This window comes from Hyperoodon ampullatus, assembly GCF_949752795.1.
Source record: "Hyperoodon ampullatus genome assembly, chromosome: 11".
Classification (NCBI taxonomy): domain Eukaryota; kingdom Metazoa; phylum Chordata; class Mammalia; order Artiodactyla; family Ziphiidae; genus Hyperoodon; species Hyperoodon ampullatus.
The window spans coordinates 37,576,908-37,597,618 of NC_136924.1; the positions used below are offsets into that span (position 1 = coordinate 37,576,908).

The window sequence follows — 20,711 nt, forward strand, 5'->3', positions numbered from 1 at the left end:
TCATTAAAATCCAGTTTTAAAATATTAAATAACCTAGAATCCAAAAATATAGATATTTCTCTTATTTGCATTGTTTTAATCCATATACAAATACTTTATTCTGTTTCAAATTCTTTGGTGGTCATTGTGCATCAAAAGTAATACAAGGCTTCCCTGGTGGCGCAGTGGTTGAGAGTCCGCCTGACAATGCAGGGGACACGGGTTTGTGCCCCGGTCCGGGAAGATCCCACGTGCCACGGAGCAGCTAGGCCCGTGAGCCACGGACGCTGAGCCTGCGCATCCAGGGCCTGTGCTCTGCAACGGGAGAGGCCACAACAGTGAGAGGCCTGTGTACTGCAAAAGAAGAATAATAATAATAATTTAAAAAGTAAATACAGCGCTTCCCTGGTGGCGCAGTGGTTGAGAGTCCGCCTGCCGATGCAGGGGGGACGGGTTCATGCCCCGGTCCGGGAAGATCCCACATGCCGCGGAGCAGCTGGGCCCGTGAGCCATGGCCGCTGAGCCTGCACGTCCGGAGCCTGTGCTCCTCAGTGGGAGAGGCCACAACAGTGAGAGGCCCGTGTACCACAAAAAAAAGTAAATACAAAAGATTTATCAATAGAGGGTAACAGGGAGTCTGTAGTACCTGGAAAACAGCAAGGAGATGTTAGACAATTAAACCTGCTAGATTTTGAACATTACTTACATTGCAGTAGAAAAACTAGACGGTATGGATAATGCAGGTTGCCAAGGAGCCACTTCTGTTTCTGCCTCTGAGAGAACATCGCACTGAACGGCATACTGAATGGTGACCGTGGTTAGGGTTTTTTTGTTTGTTTGTTTTTTGGGGGGTTTTTTTTGGCTGCATTGGGTCTTCGTTTCTGTGCGCAGGCTTTCTCTAGTTGCGGCGAGCGGGAGCTTCTCTTTTTGCGGAGCACAGACTCTAGGTACGCGGGCTTCAGTACTTGTGGCACGTGGGCTCAGTTGTGGCTTGCGGACTCTAGAGCGCAGGCTCAGTAGTCATGTCGCACGGGCTTAGTTGCTCTGAGACACATGGGATCTTCCCAGACCAGGGATCGAAGCTGTGTCCCCTGCATTGGCAGACAGATTCTTAACCACTGTGCCACCAGGGGAGTCCCCCAAAAGATTTTAAATCAAGTCCTAACCAGGGGACTTCCCTGGTGGCACAGTGGTTAAGAATTTGCCCACCAGTGCAGGGGACACGGGTTCAAGCCCTGGTCCTGAAAGATCCCACATGCCGTGGAGCAACTAAGCCCGTGCACCACAACTACTGAGCCCACACGCCACAACTACTGAAGACCACGTGCCTAGAGCCTGTGCTCCGCAACAAGAGAAGCCACTGCAATGAGAAGCCCGTGCACCACAACAAAGAGCAGCCCCCGCTCGCCACAACTAGAGAAAGCCCACACACAGCAACGAAGACCCAACGCAGCCATAAATAAATAAATAAAAGAAACAGGCAGACAAGCAAGCAAACATAAAATATTTTGGGGAGTTGGATAATAGTTAACTAGGTGTTGTCCAGTGAAAGGCAAAGTTGCATGAAAATGACTAGATACAGACTTCAATGAACTAGGTATTCTTGGGCCTCATGTTCTGTTTCTGAATATTCTCCACATATTTACCCAGGGTGCACATCGTCAATGCCTTTCATGGGCAGTGAGTGGATTTTTGTCCATTGTGACACTTACGTGTTTACTGCTATGGGCTACCTCTCTTTCTCCAGGAATGGGGCTGATCCCAGCTCTGTTCCAAGGGAAGGCTTGGGGGAGTATCTGTGTATTAAGTGACTCATTAGAATGGATATCTACTCCCTGCTCTTTTCCTGGACTGTTGTTGTTGTGGTTTTAAGAGCTTTATTTTCTAGGTTGCTTTCCCTCCAGTGACATTTTTTTTTAATATTCATTCGTTCATTCATTCCTTTATTTGGCTATGCCGGGTCTTAGTTGTGGCACGTGGGATCTTTGTAGCGGCATGCAAGAACTTTGGCTGCGAGATCTTTAGTTTCAGCATGTGGGATCTAATTCCCTGACTAGGGATCGAACATGGGCCCCCTGCATTGGGATCGTGGAGTCCCAGCCACTGGACCACCAGGAAAGTCCCCTGGACTGACTGTTGATGCTAGTTTGGAGGTCACAGGAAAGAAGAGGCTAATTAACAAATTTCCAGAAAAAAACACTAAGGAAAAGCGCAGTAGCTGATGTTTATATGGCTTGTCTTTAGATAGGCCTTTTTAGTGCTTTCCTTAATTACAGAGTGGGTAAGGATAATTAAGGGAGTTTCAATGATCCTTGCAACTGAAGATCAGCCAGCCAGTTGATGCGTACTTATGTGGTTTCCAGTTTTTCTAAGAAATTCTACTTATGCACACATCCTTATGTAATTGCAAGAACAAAGAGAATGTACATTTAAAATCTATTAGTGCTGGACTTCCCTGGCAGTCCAGTGGTTAAGACTCTGGGCTTCCAATGCAGGGGGCACAGGTTCAATCCCTGGTCAGGGAACTAAGATCCCACAGCACAGTCAAAAAATACTTTTTAAAAAAAATATTAGTGCTGCTTTCAAAACGTACTTATTTACATTCCCACCGGTAGCATATAGACTTTTGCCAATGTGATTGGCCATAACACAAATTTTCTGCTTTAATCTGTGATTCTCCAACATCTTTGCACATGTATGCCAATTTATATGCCCTTCACATTTCTTCGTGTCTTTTGTCTATTTCTCAGTTAGGTTTTGTTTTTTTTTTTTTTTTGGCTGTGTTGGGTCTTCGTTGCTGCGCGCGGGCTTTCTCTAGTTGTGGCAAGTTGGGGGACTACTCTGCGGTGCGCAGGCTTCTCATTGCGGTGGCTTCTCTTGTTGCAGAGCACAGGCTCTAGGCGCACGGGCTTCAGTAGTTGTGGCGCACGGGCTTAGTTGCTCCGTGGCACGTGGAATCTTCCGGACCAGGGCTCGAACCTGTGTCCCCTGCATTGGCAGGCAGATTCTTAACCACTGCACCACCAGGGAGGCCGTCAATTAGGTTTTTTATCCTTTTTCTCTTAATGTTTCTAAAAGCTCTGTGTATATTGGTTATATTAACTCTTTGTTGTGTATTTAGAAATATTGCTCCCAGGTTGTCTTTTAAATTTGAACCTTACACATACATAAGATAGATTCTATAGCATACGTTACTTCAAGTGTTTCTCTAAGTTGTTTAAGCAAAGTCTTGGTTTACATTTTAGATTTGTCTGTGATGGCTGTTTAAAGAAGACTGCACGAACTAGAAAAGAAAATAAGTTTTCTGCTAAAAGTAAGTTTCATGCTTACAGGTAAAATTTGGCAAAGCTTCACTGAAGCATAGTTAAAAATAAACATCCAGAATGAATTATTTTGTTTCAACATTATTTGAAATTTAAAAAATTTTTTTTAGTTAATTTATTTTTTGGCTGCGTTGGGTCTTCGCTTCTGAGTGGAGGCCATTCTTCATTGTGGTGTGCCGGCTTCTCATTGCAGAGGCTTCTCCCGTTTGCGGAGCACGGGCTCCAAGCGCGGGCTTCAGTAGTTGCGGTTCGCGGGCTCTAGAGCGCAGGCTCAGCAGGTGTGGTGCACGAGCTTAGTTGCTCCGCATCATGGGGGATCTTCCCAACCAGGGATTGAACCCGTGTCCCCTGCATTGGCAGGCAGATTCCTATCCACTGCGCCACCAGGGAAGCCCCTATTTGAAATATTTAACCAAAGTGAAAACCAAATAATTTTTCCATGATGTACTTAACGTCGAACTGTAATGTACTTTTTGGTGTGAAAATCATTAGACCTAGTTATTTATAAGAAGGAGGATATGTGTTTTTCTTGTTCCTACACGTATCCTGATGGAGGCCAGATTTCCCAGAATTGCCATCTGATGAATGATTCCCTCAGTTTTGTGTATACCCTTAGTCAGGACTGCATTTAGACCTGTCTGACCTTTTCAGTTGGGTGGGGATGGCAGTCAGTTTTAGTTTTGTAGAATGATGCCTTTGCAGTTTTTTGCTGATCTACAGGTTGCTTTTAATCCTCTGTAAAGCTTATTAAAGCACCCAACAGCTGTTAAATATTACTGCAATTGAGGCAAAGTGCATATGAGTGTTTGTTCTGTTTTTTGACTCTTCTGAAAAGGAAAATTTTTCAAAATAGAAAGTTGGGGAAAATAACATTTAAAAAGTATTAACTACCCTGCTTGCTTTAACTGCACATATACTGAAATCAGAATGATATAGAGATGATTAGCATGGCGCTCTGTAAGGATGATAGACTCATGAAGTGTTCCACATTAAATTTTCTTTTTAAGTATTGACTGGATTGCTAACTTAACAAAATCTAGCAAGTAATCTTGTTAGTATTGAAAAAGCAGAAAAAAGCAGAAATGAGATTTGGTATTGAAACTTAAGACTGATAGTAATAAATTTGCACCTTAGATACTACTGAACTTTTAACTTTTAAATTCTTAGGGTTGCCATCTACCAGGCTTGGCACCTTTCTGGAGAATCGTGTGAATGACTTTCTGAGGCGACAAAATCACCCTGAGTCAGGAGAGGTCACTGTTAGAGTAGTTCATGCTTCTGACAAAACTGTGGAAGTCAAACCAGGCATGAAAGCAAGGTACCTAATAATTTCCCCTTTTCTTCTCTGTGGATCCACAGTTGCTCATACACAGTTACTGTTGATGAATCTAATCTGAATGAAATGTTGTGGTCTTTCCCTCCAACATGAATTGTTTAGGTTTGTAGACAGTGGAGAGATGGCAGAATCCTTTCCATATCGAACCAAAGCCCTCTTTGCCTTTGAGGAGATTGATGGTGTTGACTTGTGTTTCTTTGGCATGCACGTTCAAGAGTATGGTTCTGACTGCCCCCCGCCCAACCAGAGGTAAGACTTTACTGTGGCTACTTTCTGATTTGCGTAGGAGTTTGAAGTTATAGTAAGGTAAACAAGCATAATGGACAAGAAAATATTTGATGTGCTTGTTTTGGAAATGCAGGTTTTCAAGTGTGTAGTATTGAAGTGAAACAAAACGAAAACAAAACTAGAAAATACTGCTCTTGTGTGGTCATAGTAATAGGGAAAGGGATGTGAACAGCAGCCTAAAACACAAAATAGGAAACAAACTGACGACTTTTCAGAAAATGTAATTAAGTCTAGGTTGTTTCAAGTACCTTGCTGAGATGTACGTGAAAGAATGTCATACAAATGAGGTAGAATATGGTTTAGAATTCTCCATTTCCAAAATAGTATAAAGGCCAGAATAAGAGTGTTGCCAGAATATGTTTGGATTGCTCAATACTGACTGATTATACTGTGTCTCAGGCCTGCTAGGTGCTGAGACTGTAATAGAGCCACAGGCCCACAAAACCCCCCGATGGGTTCACAATCTAGTCATTTACCTAAATAACTGTAATATTGTGTGATAAGCATTAAAAATGACAAGGTCAGCAAAGGGTGCAGAAAAGAGAGAAGGTGTTTTTTTAGCCACATCAGTAGGAACTCGTTCCGTGACTTGACCTGGCTTCTTTCTCCTCGTTTGGTATAGGAGAGTATACATCTCATACCTGGATAGTGTTCATTTCTTCCGTCCTAAATGCTTGAGGACTGCAGTCTATCATGAAATTCTAATTGGGTATTTGGAATACGTCAAGAAATTAGGGTAAGCATAAAAACAAATGCTAGTTTTAAAAACAACTTGTTTAATTAGTTTTAAACTAATCACCACTGTGATATTATGGTGAGATATATAATACATGCAAATATGTAACTTTTGGTCTTTTTTCCTCAACTTTGGCTTTCATCTAATGGAACTATAATTTGGAGACCCTTGGTTAATTTTGCCAGTGGGAAAGAAATGGATATTTTGACCGTAGTTGCACCCATCCCAGATTGTTTTATTTTGTTCAGTTAAGCTATTAGGTACAGTTTGATTTGAAGGGCCAGAACCTTAACCTGCACTTGGTCCTTTTGCACCTTTTGAAACCAGAGTATCAAAACCAAAATCACACTAAGGTCTGGAGATAAAAAAAATTCATCAGACTGGTTCCTTACCTTCAAGGTATATATGTATTTGAGAATATTTAGCACCTCACCACCACCTCACCTTGCAGGTTATTCCTTTTAACAGTTTGCATTTCATTTAGCCCTCCTGCTGACATGGATTCATTTTCCTTTGCATTGTAGCTTTTGTTTGGTCTTTAAATGCAAATTTGGGATTTTTTTGATCCAGGGTTATGCCTAGTTCTGGCCTGAAAGACTTTTTTTCTTTTTTTTTTTTTTGGCTGCGTTGGGTCTTCATTGCTGCAGCCGGGGGCTACTCTTGCGTTGCGGTGTGCAGGCTTCTCATTACGGTGGCTTCTCTTTGCTACGTGCAGGCTCAGTAGTTCTGGCTCATGGGCTTAGTGGCTCCACGGCATGTGAGATCTTTTAGGACCAGGGATCGAACCCGCATCCCCTGCATTTGCAGGTGGATTCTTAACCACTGTGCCACCAGGGAAGTCCCTGGCCTAAGACTTTTGGTCTGATGTGGATTGCACACTTTGTATTATCTTGGGGAAGTCATTGGTTTCTGTACTGACTCCACTTTGTAGTTTAAAGTATAACATTCTTTCTAGAATGGGTGATCTTTCTCTTGAATGTTCCTTCTCTTTGTGTTGTTAGATATACAACAGGGCATATTTGGGCATGCCCTCCAAGTGAGGGAGACGACTACATCTTCCATTGCCACCCCCCCGACCAGAAGATACCCAAGCCCAAGCGACTGCAGGAGTGGTACAAAAAGATGCTCGACAAGGCTGTATCCGAGCGAATTGTCCATGACTACAAGGTCAGGAGTGGGGGGATGATAGAACTGTGGCTTGACTAATCCTGCTGCTCTGTATTCTGCTCTTTTTACTATCTTAACAAAAATCTTCTGTTTGTTCTCCCTCTTCCATGTAATTTGTAAAATTAAGTTAATTTGATAGCGGGTGTTTTCTTTCCTGAATTACTAAGATGAGTGGATCTGGCAAAATATTTAATAGCCATTTGTGATTGTAGGGTATCTCATGCTAAGAAACTTGAACTACTAAATATCTTATCTGTTTTTACTCATGGGGAGGAAAACATGAAATGGGTGTTTTCCTAAGCAGCCCAGCAAATCATTCTTTAACCATGTGGTTTCCAGTAATTGTAATCGGGGTTGTTTGGAACATATTTCTCAGTAGGAACTGCTGATACTTCAAGGGTGTGTGCAAGGCGGGCGTGCCTCCCGTCGCACTGCGTTCTGTCTCAAGAGTGGTAGAAGCCACGGTGTGAATGATGCTGCCTTTGCTATTGTTCCTGACAGGATAGTTTGCCACTTGGTTATATAAAGGCGGATAAGTTCCCTGTCCTCGTGGGTAGAGGAAAGAGGAACCAGAAATACTGATTTCAGACCAGACCTTGCACTGTTTGTGACACTAAATGTCTCCCCGGACATCAGACTTGGGTATAAAATCTCTTGCCATCTTCCAGAAGACACATCTGATTCTTCATGTTTCTTGCATCCGTCAGCTATGACTGCTTCTGTATAATAAACGTGTTTTTTTTTTAATATATAAATTCTTATTTGTACACGGATATTTTCACAGGATATTTTTAAACAAGCTACTGAAGATCGATTAACAAGTGCGAAGGAATTGCCTTACTTTGAAGGTGATTTCTGGCCCAATGTACTGGAAGAGAGCATTAAGGAACTGGAACAGGAGGAGGAAGAGAGAAAGCGAGAGGAGAACACCAGCAACGAAAGCACAGATGTGAGGGCTTTGCATTTCCCTTTCCAGCCTCTGCCTATTCTCATGTATAACCCAGAAGTGAGCTTAAGTTTTCAACATGGTCTTAAAGCTCTCAGCTCTTCAAGTTGGGCAAGAAATATTGGCGTAGATAAGTTACTGTGGTTCTACTTGAGTGGTTTTAAGCCTTTTTTAGCATCAGACCTCTTTTAATATATAAATTGATTGATTGATTGGCTGATTTTGGGTCTTCGTTGCTGTGTGCGGGCTTTCTCTAGTTGCGGCGAGCGGGGGCTACTCTTTGTTACGGTGCATGGGCTTCTCATTGTGGTGGCTTCTCTTTGTTGCAGAGCACAGGCTCTAGGCACGCGGGCTGCAGTAGTTGTGGCTCACAGGCTCTAGAGCACAGGCTCAGTAGTTGTGGCGCACAGGCTTAGTTGCTCCGTGGCATGTGCAATCCTCCTGGGCCAGGGCTCGAACCCGTGTCCCCTGCACTGGCAGGTGGATTCTCAACCACTGAGCCACCAGGGAAGTCCCAGACCTAATTTTTAAAAAATATTTATTTATTTATTTGGCTCCGCAGAGTCTTAGTTACAGCATGCGGGACCTACTTCCCTGACCAGGGATCGAACCCGGGCCCCCTGCATTGGGAGCACGGAGTCTTAGCCATTGGACCACAGGGAAGTACCAGACCTCATTTTTAAATGGAATCTTGGATTTCTAGTAATGGAAGACTGAGAAAATTACCCATCTAGAGCATGGGGTTGGTAAACTTTCTCTGCAAAGGTCTAGATTATGAATATTTTGGGCCTTACAGGTCATATATTGTCTCCAGCACATTCTTTTTTTCTTTAAACAACACTTCATAGATATAAAAACCATCATTCTTAGCCATACAAAAACAGGCCTGGGCCAGAGTTTGCCAGTCCCCAAACAGAACCTCTGTTGTAGATGGATCATCTGAGGAGCTTTTCCTTGTCGTTTATTTCTCCATAGTTTATCTAGATTGCCCTTGCTTAGTCTGAACTATTAAAGTCACCCTTAAATAGTCTAATAAGAACCCTTTACAGCCTGCAGTTTAAACTCCTTGATTGAATGTTTTTCAAGGTTTTTTTTTTGAATAGTAGGCCCATAAAATTATAGAAAGTGAGTGGAAGGAAGTGTAGCCAAGGCCTTTGGCTCCCTACTCGTGGGCACACTTCTCTAGAGCACACTGCCACTCACTCCTTGTTCTTGTCCTCAAATCTGGGATAGCCTGGGTCCACCTGAGGTGTCTCCTTGGTCTGCAGGGTTCTTCTGGCCAAAAAGCTAAGGCTGCCATTGTCTTAATGAAGAGACATTAGTGGAGACATTCTTCACTGGGAGAAAATAAGTGCAAAAACGTTAGTAAACTTTAGTTTACTGTAAATAACAGCCTTAAAAAAAAGAGGATGTATGAAGAGAGCAGACGGTGGAAGGTGGAAGGTTATGATCTCTAGTTTCAAAAATGGAGTCTTTTTACCATTATTTTTTCTTAAATCTCTTAACAAATAGTTAACATTTTCTTGTCCTCTTGTGCTAAACTGCAGGTGACAAAGGGAGACAGCAAAAATGCTAAAAAGAAGAATAATAAGAAAACTAGCAAAAACAAGAGCAGCCTGAGTAGGGGCAGTAAGAAAAAGCCAGGCCTGCCCAGTGTGTCCAACGACCTCTCGCAGAAGCTGTACGCCACCATGGAGAAGCACAAAGAGGTAAGATGCAGACCCAGGGCAGGGCTTCTCAGAAACTGCCCACCGTGTGTGGTGTCTGTGATGTGAGCACCAGACCATTTGAAATTCAGAAGGAAGAAAATCATTGGAGGGGAAAGAAGGCAAAAAGAGGATGGCTCGAGTGGGTGGTGAGAATAGGAACTGGTAAGCCGTCTTTGATTTGTAGCTGTTACAAAGTTAGATGGTGTTGGGAAAGTATGAGCAGAGTTTGTCTGACCCTGTTTTTTGTAATCCTTTTATGTTTGTATTTCTCTCCGTTGTTCAGGAGATTGGCTTGTTGGGTACCTTTATTGTTTTGTTTTAGACCAAGTTCCTTAGAACTCCATTTGGCCATTCCAGTTTGTCTGTAATGGAACTTTGGCAAAATGAATGAATATTTGCCTTCCTGAAAGGGAACTGGGAAGTGTAGAGAATTGAAGAAAAGTTAAACTTTCATATATGCACCTGTAACACCTTCTCAGCAAAGTTAAAACTTTGAATTATTTCATTATTTGAATTGCTTATTTATTGTTGTAGGTAGCTTGGGAGTAAAACTGGGTGTGTTGGACTTTTTCCCCCCAACGTCATCATTGCTAAGATGAGGAGTCTTGAAGGGTAATTCATGTCAGTTTGTTTTTTGATTTTTTTTTTTTTAACATCTGTTTGGCTCTGTGTTCAGACATCATAGTCAAGTTCTTATAGGAAGAGGCCATTATGTGGAGAGGGAACTTGAAGGCTTGGTTCAAGGTGTGGATGCCTCACTTAGATAATGATTGTCAGCTGTTTAGAGCAATATATAGTGACACAGAATTCTGTCGTAACAGCAGTTGGGGAAAGCCCTTAGAGTATGTTGCAATAGGTGTGACTTAAGTTGTGGATACATCATCTGAAGATGTGGGTAGTAGTCACCTGTTAGGAGTTAGAATCTAAGGTCGTCAATTTAGGTTAAATTCAAGTATTGTCTTAGCTCTAGGGTGACATACAGTGGAATCAGTCATAATGGTTTGTTATTGGATGGTTAGCCATAGTGAAGATTTCCTGGGGAGTCACCAGATGGTTTTATCTGCCCTTCTTTTGAATGGGTTGCTGCAGACATTCGCTACTTGTTACATCAAGTACTTTCCTGTGTGTGATCACATTTTCAAAATGCTCTTCCTTGCTTTATGAGTGCTTTCTTTGAGCCACAATATCAAACCCAGTATTACAAGGTCAGACACACAACATAGTCCTCCCTTGATGTTTTTAACTTTTGGCATCTGTTTGGTTTTTTTTGTTTGTTTTTTGTTTTTCCGGTACGCGGGCCTCTCACCACTGTGGCCTCTCCCGCTGCGGAGCACAGGCTCCGGATGCACAGGCTCAGCGGCCATGGCTCACGGGCCCAGCCGCTCCGCGGCATGTGGGATCCTCCCAGACCGGGACACAAACCCGTGTCCCCTGCATCGGCAGGCGGACTCCCAACCACCGCGCCACCAGGGAAGCCCTGGCATCTGTTTTTATATGTCTTTAGTCAGTGTGTGCACTCTTGTCCTATGTTTTCTTTTTTTGTTTTTTTCAAGTTTTTGTTTTTGGCCACACTGTGTGGCATGCAGGGTCTTAATAGCTCGCCAACCAGGGACCGAACCCATGCCCCCTGCAGTGGAAGCATGGAGTCTTAAGCAGTGGACCGCCAGGGAAATCCCTGTGTTCTTTTTCTAGACTCTTGTTTTATGCCAGCATTGCTGCCCAAGTATATAACAGATGTTACTGCCAGTTTGCACAGATTTTCAGCCTCTGAAAAACTGGTAGAATATAGTGGGCAATACAGCAGTTACTCACAAGGTCTTGATCTCTTAAAGGTTCCATTTTACATTTTTTTATTACATATATAATCCCAGCTTCCTCTTGCAGCTTTTACACCAGTGGTTATGGGAATTAATGGTGGTTGTGTGTCTTTAAACTTCAATGAACAAACTTCAACATTTGCTGTTTCTGTAGCAAGGACGAGGGAGGTTTTGCTTTTTATTTTCCCACCCCTACCAACTTTTTTTTTCCTCCAAACTTACAGGAAAGTTATATAGAAGATGCCCTCCCATAGCCTTCACTTAGATTCACCAACTGTTAACATTCTGCTACATTTTCTTTTTAACTTTATTGCAGCAAGTCCCTTCTAGGAAGGAGGGCGTTTTCTGCGTGAGCGCGCTGTGGCTTCACGCTCAGGAACCTCGCCTGCTGCCGCCATCTCGGAACTGCTTCTCTTGCTCCTTGCCGAGTCGCCATGTTTCGGTTCCTAGCCTTACTTTCTTAACATGACATGGAAGACTCCAGGCCAATTGTTTTATAGAAAGTCCCTCAATTTGATTTTTCTGTTTCCTTATGATTAGAGTCAGGTTAAACCATGGATTGCATCTTAAAGTAGACCACTTTGAGGCAAAATGTCCACTGTACGGTGCTGTACCCAACCAGTCTTCTTTTGAAGAAATTATTGAATGAGGTAGAAAACATAAGATGTAGATTCTTTAGGCCCATCGTAGACAGTCCCAGAGAAGAGCACAGAGGTAGTGAAGCAGGAGAAAGAGGGCCATGTCGTGTAACCTTGCGAGGTGGTCATAAAACTAAGCCAGGCGTCCCGGCCCCCCAGGTGCACAGCCTGGCCCACCCGTCCGCGGCATCTGGTCCAGTGCCCCGTGGTGCTCTAGTGCCAGAGTCAGGATGAGACTGTCTGTTTTGCAGGTCTTCTTCGTGATCCGTCTCATCGCCGGCCCCGCCGCCAACTCCCTGCCTCCCATCGTTGATCCCGACCCCCTCATCCCCTGCGACCTGATGGACGGGCGGGATGCCTTTCTCACCCTCGCAAGGGACAAGCACCTGGAGTTCTCCTCACTCCGAAGAGCCCAGTGGTCCACCATGTGCATGCTGGTGGAGCTGCACACCCAGAGCCAGGACCGCTTCGTCTACACCTGCAACGAGTGCAAACACCACGTGGAGACGCGCTGGCACTGCACCGTGTGCGAGGTAGGCCCCTAGCGGGGGGTGGGGGGGCGGGGGGGTGCTTCCTAGGCTCCGGGGGCCACTGGTGAGTAACAGGACGGGGTGGGCGGGGTCTGGTCTCAAATCTGAGTGGTTGGTTAGAGACTTTCTCTAAAACGGGGCTTTTTATTTAGCCCAAGCAGAGTATGTAAATACTTTTGAATGACTTTAATCCTGGAGAGTTGACCTGCACCTGTGTCTTCCCCCAGGATTATGATTTGTGTATCACCTGCTATAACACTAAAAACCATGACCACAAAATGGAGAAACTCGGTCTCGGGTTAGATGACGAGAGCAACAACCAGCAGGCCGCGGCCACCCAGAGCCCGGGAGACTCCCGCCGCCTGAGCATCCAGCGGTGCATCCAGTCTCTGGTCCACGCCTGCCAGTGCCGAAATGCCAACTGCTCCCTGCCCTCCTGCCAGAAGATGAAGCGGGTTGTGCAGCACACCAAGGGCTGCAAGCGGAAGACCAACGGAGGGTGCCCCATCTGCAAGCAGCTCATCGCCCTCTGCTGCTACCACGCCAAGCACTGCCAGGAGAACAAGTGCCCCGTGCCCTTCTGCCTCAACATCAAGCAGAAGCTCCGGCAGCAGCAGCTACAGCACCGGCTCCAGCAAGCCCAGATGCTCCGCAGGAGGATGGCCAGCATGCAGCGGGCTGGCGTGGTGGGGCAGCAGCAGGGCCTGCCCTCCCCGACACCTGCGACCCCGACCACGCCCACCGGCCAGCAGCCGACCACCCCACAGACGCCCCAGCCCCCCTCCCAGCCCCAGCCCACCCCTCCCACCAGTATGCCGCCCTACTTGCCCAGGACTCAGGCTCCCGGCCCAGTGTCCCAGGGCAAGGCGGCTGGCCAGGTCACCCCCCCGACCCCTCCGCAGACTGCTCAGCCACCCCTTCCAGGACCCCCGCCTGCAGCGGTGGAAATGGCGATGCAGATTCAGAGGGCAGCCGAGACGCAGCGCCAGATGGCCCATGTGCAAATTTTTCAAAGGCCGATCCAGCACCAGATGCCCCAAATGACTCCGATGGCCCCCATGGGTATGAACGCACCCCCCATGGCCAGAGGTCCCGGCGGGCATTTGGAGCCAGGGGTGGGGCCCACAGGGATGCAGCAGCCACCACCGTGGGCCCAAGGAGGATTGCCTCAGCCCCAGCACCTGCAGCCCGGGATGCCCAGGCCAGCCATGATGTCAGTGTCACAGCACGGTCAGCCCCTGAACATGGCTCCCCAACCGGGATTGGGCCAGGTAGGTGTGAGCCCTCTCAAACCGGGCACTGTGTCTCAACAAGCCTTACAAAGCCTCCTGCGGACTCTCAGGTCTCCCAGCTCCCCGCTGCAGCAGCAACAGGTGCTTAGTATCCTTCACGCCAACCCCCAGCTGTTGGCTGCGTTCATCAAGCAGCGGGCTGCCAAGTACGCCAACTCCAATCCGCAGCCCCTCCCCGGGCAGCCCGGCGTGCCCCAGGGCCAGCCAGGGCTGCAGCCCCCTGCCATGCCGGGCCAACAGGGGGTCCACTCCAGCCCCGCCATGCCGAACTTGAATCCCATGCAGGCGGGCGTCCAGAGGGCTGGCCTGCCCCAGCAGCAAGCGCCGCAGCAGCAGCTCCCGCCGCCCATGGGGGGGATGAGCCCCCAGGCTCAGCAGATGAGCATGAATCACAGCACCATGCCGGCGCAGTTCCGAGACATTCTGAGGCGGCAGCAGATGATGCAGCAGCAGCAGCAGCAGCAGCAGCAGGGAGCGGGGCCAGGAGTCGGACCTGGGCTGGCCAGCCACAGCCAGTTCCAACCGCCCCAGGGCCTGGGCTACCCTGCCCCCCAGCCGCCGCCACCACCGCCGCCCCGGATGCAGCAGCACATGCAGCACCTGCAGCAAGGGAGCGGGGGCCAGCTGGCCCAGCTCCCCCAGGCCCTGGGGGCAGAGGCAGGAGCCGGTCTGCAGGCCTATCAGCAGCGACTCCTTCAGCAACAGATGGGGTCACCCGCTCAGCCCAACCCCATGAGCCCCCAGCAGCATATGCTCCCGAGTCAGGCTCAGTCCCCGCACCTTCCAGGCCAGCAGATCCCATCTCTCTCCAATCAAGTGCGGTCTCCCCAGCCTGTTCCTTCTCCGCGGCCACAGTCCCAGCCCCCCCACTCCAGCCCTTCCCCACGGATGCAGCCTCAGCCTTCTCCACACCACGTTTCCCCACAGACCAGTTCTCCACATCCCGGACTGGTCGCTGCCCAGGGCAACCCCATGGAACAAGGGCATTTTGCCAGCCCGGACCAGAATTCGATGCTCTCTCAGCTGACTAGCAATCCAGGCATGGCAAACCTCCATGGTGCCAGCGCCACGGACCTGGGACTCAGCACCGACAACTCAGACTTGAATTCAAACCTCTCACAGAGTACACTAGACATACACTAGAGACACCTTGTATTTTGGGAGCAAAAAAATTATTTTCTCTTGAGACTTTTTGTACTGAAAACAATTTTTTTGAATCTTTCTTAGCCTAAAAGACAATTTTCCTTGGAACACACAAGAACTGCGCGGTAGCTGTTTGTGGTTTAAAGCAAACATGCGAAATGAACCTGAGGGGTGATGATTGATAGAACACAAAGAATCTATTTTTGTTATGGCTGGTCCCCACCAGCCTGGTTTTTTTTTCCCTTGTGTGTTTGGTTCAAGTGTGCACTGGGAGGAGGCTGAGGTCTGTGAAGCCAACCACATGCTCCCGCCTTGCACCTCCAATAGGTTTTATTATTTTTTTTAAATTAATGAAAATATGTAATATTAATAGTTATTATTTACTGGTGCAGATGGTTGACATTCTTCCCTATTTTCCTCACTTTATGGAAGAGTTAAAAAAGAACATTTCTAAAACCAGAGGACAAAAGGGGTTAATGTTACTTTAAAATTACAGTCTATATATATATAAATATATATAAATATATATTAAAATACCAACTTTTTTCTCTGGGTGCAAAGATGTTCATTCTTTTAAAAATGTTTAAAAAAAAAAAAAAAAGGAAAAAAAAGTCCCCTCAAGTCAACTTTTGTGCTCCAGAAAATTTTCTATTCCGTAAGTCTGATCGTAAAAACTTCAAGTATTAAAGTAATTTGTACATGTAGAGAGAAAAATGACTTTTTCAAAATATACAGGGGCAGCTGCCAAATTGATGTATTATATATTGTGGTTCTGTTTCTTGAAAGAATTTTTTTCGTTATTTTTACATCTAACAAAGGAAAAAATTTAAAAGAGGGTAAGAAACGATTCCAGTGGGATGATTTTAACATGCAAAATGTCCCTGGGGTTTCTTCTTTGCTTGCTTTCTTCCTCCTTACCCTGTCCACCCCCAAAACACACACACACACACACACACACACACACACACACACACACACACACTTTCTGTAAAACTTGAAAATAGAAAGCAAAAACCCTCAACTTGTAAATCATGAGATTAAAGTTGATTACTTATAAATATGAACTTTGGATCACTGTATAGACTGTTAAATTTGATTTCTTATTACCTATTGTTAAATAAACTGTGTGAGACAGACACCTGACTTTGTTTCACTTCTTGCATCTTTATCTTAGAATGCCTCAGTTTAAATGCCTGATGTGTAGGATTCAGGTTGGTGAGGGGGAGTGCAAGCACTAGCTTACAGCCCTCCCTAACTATTACGTGAAGTGATTTTTGTGATAAAATAGATGTAAAAAAACAGATTTTGGTAAATTTGTCCAAAGTTCAGGGGAAAACAAATACCAGCTAAATGTTCATTTTATCCGTTTGAATTGATACTAATTAGCCTTTATCAGCTTGATACAGGTCCTTCTTCTGTGGTCCCCTGGGGATAACCTCATGGTCTTCCAATCACCCTCATCTTACAGGGATAAGAATGAGCACCGAAGAGGGGTCATATCTGCCTAAGTCACAATAACTCCTTGAAAAAGCACTTGAAGCTGGGCTGATGATACATCCCTATTCTCTGTTACACTTTGTTTTTGCTACCTGCCAGTCAGGAAATCAGGGAAATGAGGCTGTAGGAAAGGAAACTGTGTGGAAATAAACCCAGGAGGCTGAGAGAGATGACAACAGGGAGTCTGATACTGTGCTAGACACTGAAGAATGGAGAGGTTACCAGTCCTCCCTCTAACTGAACATTACATCGCCTTTGAACAAGTTTGAAAACTCAGAAGAATACTGTGAGCGAGCTCCTTCGGCATCATTTGGCAGGTCTTCCTTGTTACTGTCACAGAGCTTTTACACTGACTATGTTCGATCATCTGCTGAGGGCTAAAGAAAGAAGATTCTCTTCAAGTACCGTAATTCAAACTCCCGTTTGTCCTTTCCACTATTTTACATTGTCTCAGGAAAAATAACCAGTATCTCCATGTGAGGTGAACCCGCACACTCAGCATTAATCGTCGCCCACCCCAGAAAATGTTAACAGGTGTCCACTTGCCTCAGGTCTGTGGTCCAGCAGATATACATGCAGCACGTATGTCCTGTGCCAGGCCAGACAACACGCGTGGACAGGGTGCAGCCCTTCCGTCAGGCTAGCCAGCTCGAGATCTAGAAGAAAAGACAGAATGATGCCTAAGATAAAACAGAAAAGTGTTCAGTGGTATACACAGGGGACACAGGCAGCAGGGGTAAAAGCTTCTGGCTGGTGGGAATTGGGAAGGTTTCCGGGAAGGGTAGCATGAAACTGGACCTTGTGGGGGAGATGAATGGGAAGAGGTGGAGAGGGGTGAGGAGGGACCCTGCCCAGAGGAGTGAAGAATCAGATCCTAGTGGGAAAACCAGCTTCAGGTCCATTTGACTGAGACCAGAGAGAAGATGCTGAGTGCCTGTTACAGAAAGGGCCCCATAATGGTCCCCACAACTAGGGGCCCAGGGTTGATCTGAGCCCTCAAAAGGGAAATATTTAGAATTCTAACTCATTTCCAAGCAGTAAATTCCCAGCGTTCATAGTCCTAGGCTCTTTGGCTAAAGACAGCTGGACTGAAGTGTGAACGTTTTCACCCCAGTGTGGCAAGGAGGAAGTGGGGGCAGAAATAATTAAATGGGGAGGGGACACAGGGTGTCCTCGCCAGGCCAAAGGCAGTACTGAGGAGGGGGAAGATGTGAATTAATCCACAGTCAGGAATACAGGAAGGTGATTTCAATGTTTACGTATACTTGAAAATTATCACAATGAAAAGTTCAGAAGTGCTAAAAGGAGCCCCAAGTTTCCAGTTGGGCTGTTTCTGAGACATCAGTCTAGGAAATGAGCCCAGTGGGGGCCAAGAAGCAGCCAGGTGCTTTTTCATTTACTTAGCTCACTGAATCCTCAAAAACAGCTCCAAAGACTGACAAATGAGAAAACGGCAGCTCAGATGTGTACTCAAGGTCACACAGCCAGAGAAAGCCAAAGGTCTGCTGGATTCCAAAGCCTGCCTTCCCCGCATCCTTGCTCTCTCTCACTGTAGAGAAGCCCTTGTGACACAGGGCCCTATTCCAAGCAAATTCAAAATACAGACTAAAAACTGAAAGGGGGAAAAACAGGAATCATAAAGGTAAGTTCCAGGCTCCTTTTCCAACCAAAGAACCTAATCTCTAGGCAGATGGTTTCCCGAAATGTTATGTTCATGATGAAGTCACCCTGTTTAAAGAGCACACAGGCCAGCATCAAAAAGAATAAAATGTTTAGGAATAAATTTAACAAAAGAAGTGCAAGACTTGTGCACTGAAAACTATAGAACAGAATTGAAAGAAATTAAAGACCTAAATAAATAAAAAGACATCCTTGTTCACCGATCAGAAGACTGGGAAGGGACTACCCTGGTGGCGCAGTGGTTAAGAATCCACCTGCCAATGCAGGGGACACCGGTTCGATCCCTGGTTGCTCTGTGGCAAGATCCCACATGCCACAGAGCAACCAAGCCCGTGCGCCACAACTACTGAACCTGCGTGCCAGAACTACTGAAGCCCGTGCGCCTACAGCCCATGCTCCACAACAAAAGAAGCCACCGCAATGAGAAGCCTGCGCACCGCAACGAAGAGTAGCCCCCACTCGCCACAACTAGAGAAAGCCCGTGTGCAGCAACGAAGACCCAACGCAGCCAAAAATAAATAAGTTTATTTTAAAAAAAAAGAAGATTGGGAAGACCTAACACTGTTAAGAAAGTACAGGCAAGCTTTGTTTTTTTGTTGTTTTTGGCTGCACCATGTGACACGTGGGATCTTAGTTCCCTGACCAGCGATCGGACCTGAGTCCCTGGCATTGGAAGCATGGAGTCTTAACCACTGGACTGCCAGGGAAGTCCCCTGCCTTGTTTTATTTTGCTTCACTTTACTGCACTTTGCAGATATTGGCGGTTTTGGGGGGGTTTTTTGCCACACTGACACGGGGTCTTAGTGTGGCATGTGGGATCAAACCCGGATCCGCTGCATTGGAAGCACTGAGTCTGAACCACTGGACAACCAGGGAAGTCCCTGACGTTTTTTTACAAACTGAAGGTTTGTGGCAACCATGCATCAAGCAAGTCTACCAGCACCATTTTTCCAACAGCATTTGCTTACTTAATTTCTGTGTGTCACATATTGGTAATTCTCCCAATATTTCAAACTTTTTCAGTATTATTATTTTTTTCTATGATGATCTGTGATCAGTGATCTTTGATGTTACTATTGTAACTGTCTTGGGAAACCATGAACTGCGCCCATCTAAGATGGCAAACTTAATCAATAAATGTATGTGATCTGACTGCTCCACGGACTGGCCGTTCCCCCGTCTCTCTCCCTCTCCTCAGGCCTCCCTATTCCTTGAGACACAACAATATTGAAATCAGGCCAATTAATAACCCTACGATGGCCTCTAAGTGTTCAAGTGAAAGGAAGAGTCGCACATCTCTCACTTTAAATCAAAAGCTAGAAATGATTAAGCTTAGTGAGGAAGACATGCCGAAAACTAAGATTAGGCTGAAAGCTGGCCTCTTGCACCAAACAGACAAGTTGTGAATGCAAAGGAAAAATACTTGAAGGAAATTAAAAAGTGCTACTCCAAGGACTTCCCTGGTGGTCCAGTGGATAAGACTCTGCACTCCCAATGCAGGGGGCCCGGATTCAGTCCCCAGTCAGGTAGCTAGATCCCACATGCATGCCGCAACTAAGACCTGATGCAGCCAAATAAATAAATTAAAAAAAATTTTTTTTAAGTCCTACTCCAATGAACACACAAATGATAAGAAAGCGAAACAGCCTTATTACTGGTGTGAAAAAAAAAGTTTTAGTGATCTGGAAAGAAGATCAAACCAGCCACAACATTCCCTCAAGCCAAAGTTTAATCCAGAGCAAGATCCTAACGCTCTTTAATTCTAGGAAGGATGAGAGAGGTGTGAAAGTGGCAGAAGAAAAGTCCGAAGCTGGCAGAGGTTGGTTCATGAGGTTTAATGAAAAGAAGCCACCTCCATGGCATAAAAGTACAAGGTGAAACACCAAGTGCTGATGTAGAAGCTGCAGCAAGTTGTCCAGAAGACCTAGCTAAGACGATTAATGAAAATGGCTACACCAAACACTTTCAATGCAGATAAAACAGTCTTATATTGGATGAAGACACCACTAGGATTTTCATAACTAAAGAGGAGAAGTCAGTGCAATGCCTGGCTTCACATCTTCAAAGGTCAAGCTGACTCCCTTGTCAGGGAATAACACAGCTGACGACTTGAAGCCAATGCTCATTTACCATTCTGGATATTCTAGGGCCCTTAAGAATTAGGCTAAATCTACTCTGCCTGTGCTCTATAAACGGAAGAACAAAGCCTAGATGATAGCACGTCTGTATACAACATAGTTTACTGAATATTTTAAGCCCACAGTTGAGACATACTGCTCAGAAAAACGATCCCTTTCAAAATAGTACTGCTCATTGACAATGCACCTGGTCACCCAGGAGCTCTGATGGAGATGTAATGACATTAATGTCCTCATGCCTGCTAACACCCATTATGCAGCCTGTGGATCATGAAGTAATTTCTACTTTCAAGTCTGATTTTTAGGAACTACACTTCATAAGGTTGTAGCTTCCATAGACAGTGATTCCTCTGATGGATCCAGGCAAGGTAAACTGAAAACCTTCTGGAAAGGATTCACCACTCTAGCTGCCAATAAGATTCATGGCAAAAGGTCAAAATATCAACATTAACAGGAGTTTGGAAGAAACTGATTCCAACCCTCGTGGATGAC

General features: G+C 45.6%; 1 protein-coding gene across 2 annotated transcripts in view; it reads left to right on the forward strand.

Moving 5' to 3' along the window:
- Window positions 1-16,030, forward strand: part of EP300 (EP300 lysine acetyltransferase) — a gene marked incomplete at its 5' end in the record, with an annotated part of 74,083 nt that extends 58,053 nt beyond the window's left edge. For both annotated transcript variants that reach the window (XM_079714317.1, XM_079714316.1), the window contains 9 exons: window positions 3,225-3,292; window positions 4,470-4,620; window positions 4,741-4,887; window positions 5,549-5,662; window positions 6,664-6,829; window positions 7,614-7,778; window positions 9,323-9,484; window positions 12,191-12,472; window positions 12,697-16,030. In XM_079714317.1, the coding sequence (XP_079570443.1) occupies window positions 3,225-3,292; window positions 4,470-4,620; window positions 4,741-4,887; window positions 5,549-5,662; window positions 6,664-6,829; window positions 7,614-7,778; window positions 9,323-9,484; window positions 12,191-12,472; window positions 12,697-14,904 (3,463 nt within the window). In that variant the 3' untranslated portion in view covers window positions 14,905-16,030. The remainder of the gene's footprint in view (window positions 1-3,224; window positions 3,293-4,469; window positions 4,621-4,740; window positions 4,888-5,548; window positions 5,663-6,663; window positions 6,830-7,613; window positions 7,779-9,322; window positions 9,485-12,190; window positions 12,473-12,696) is intronic.
- Window positions 16,031-20,711: the final 4,681 nt, after the last annotated feature.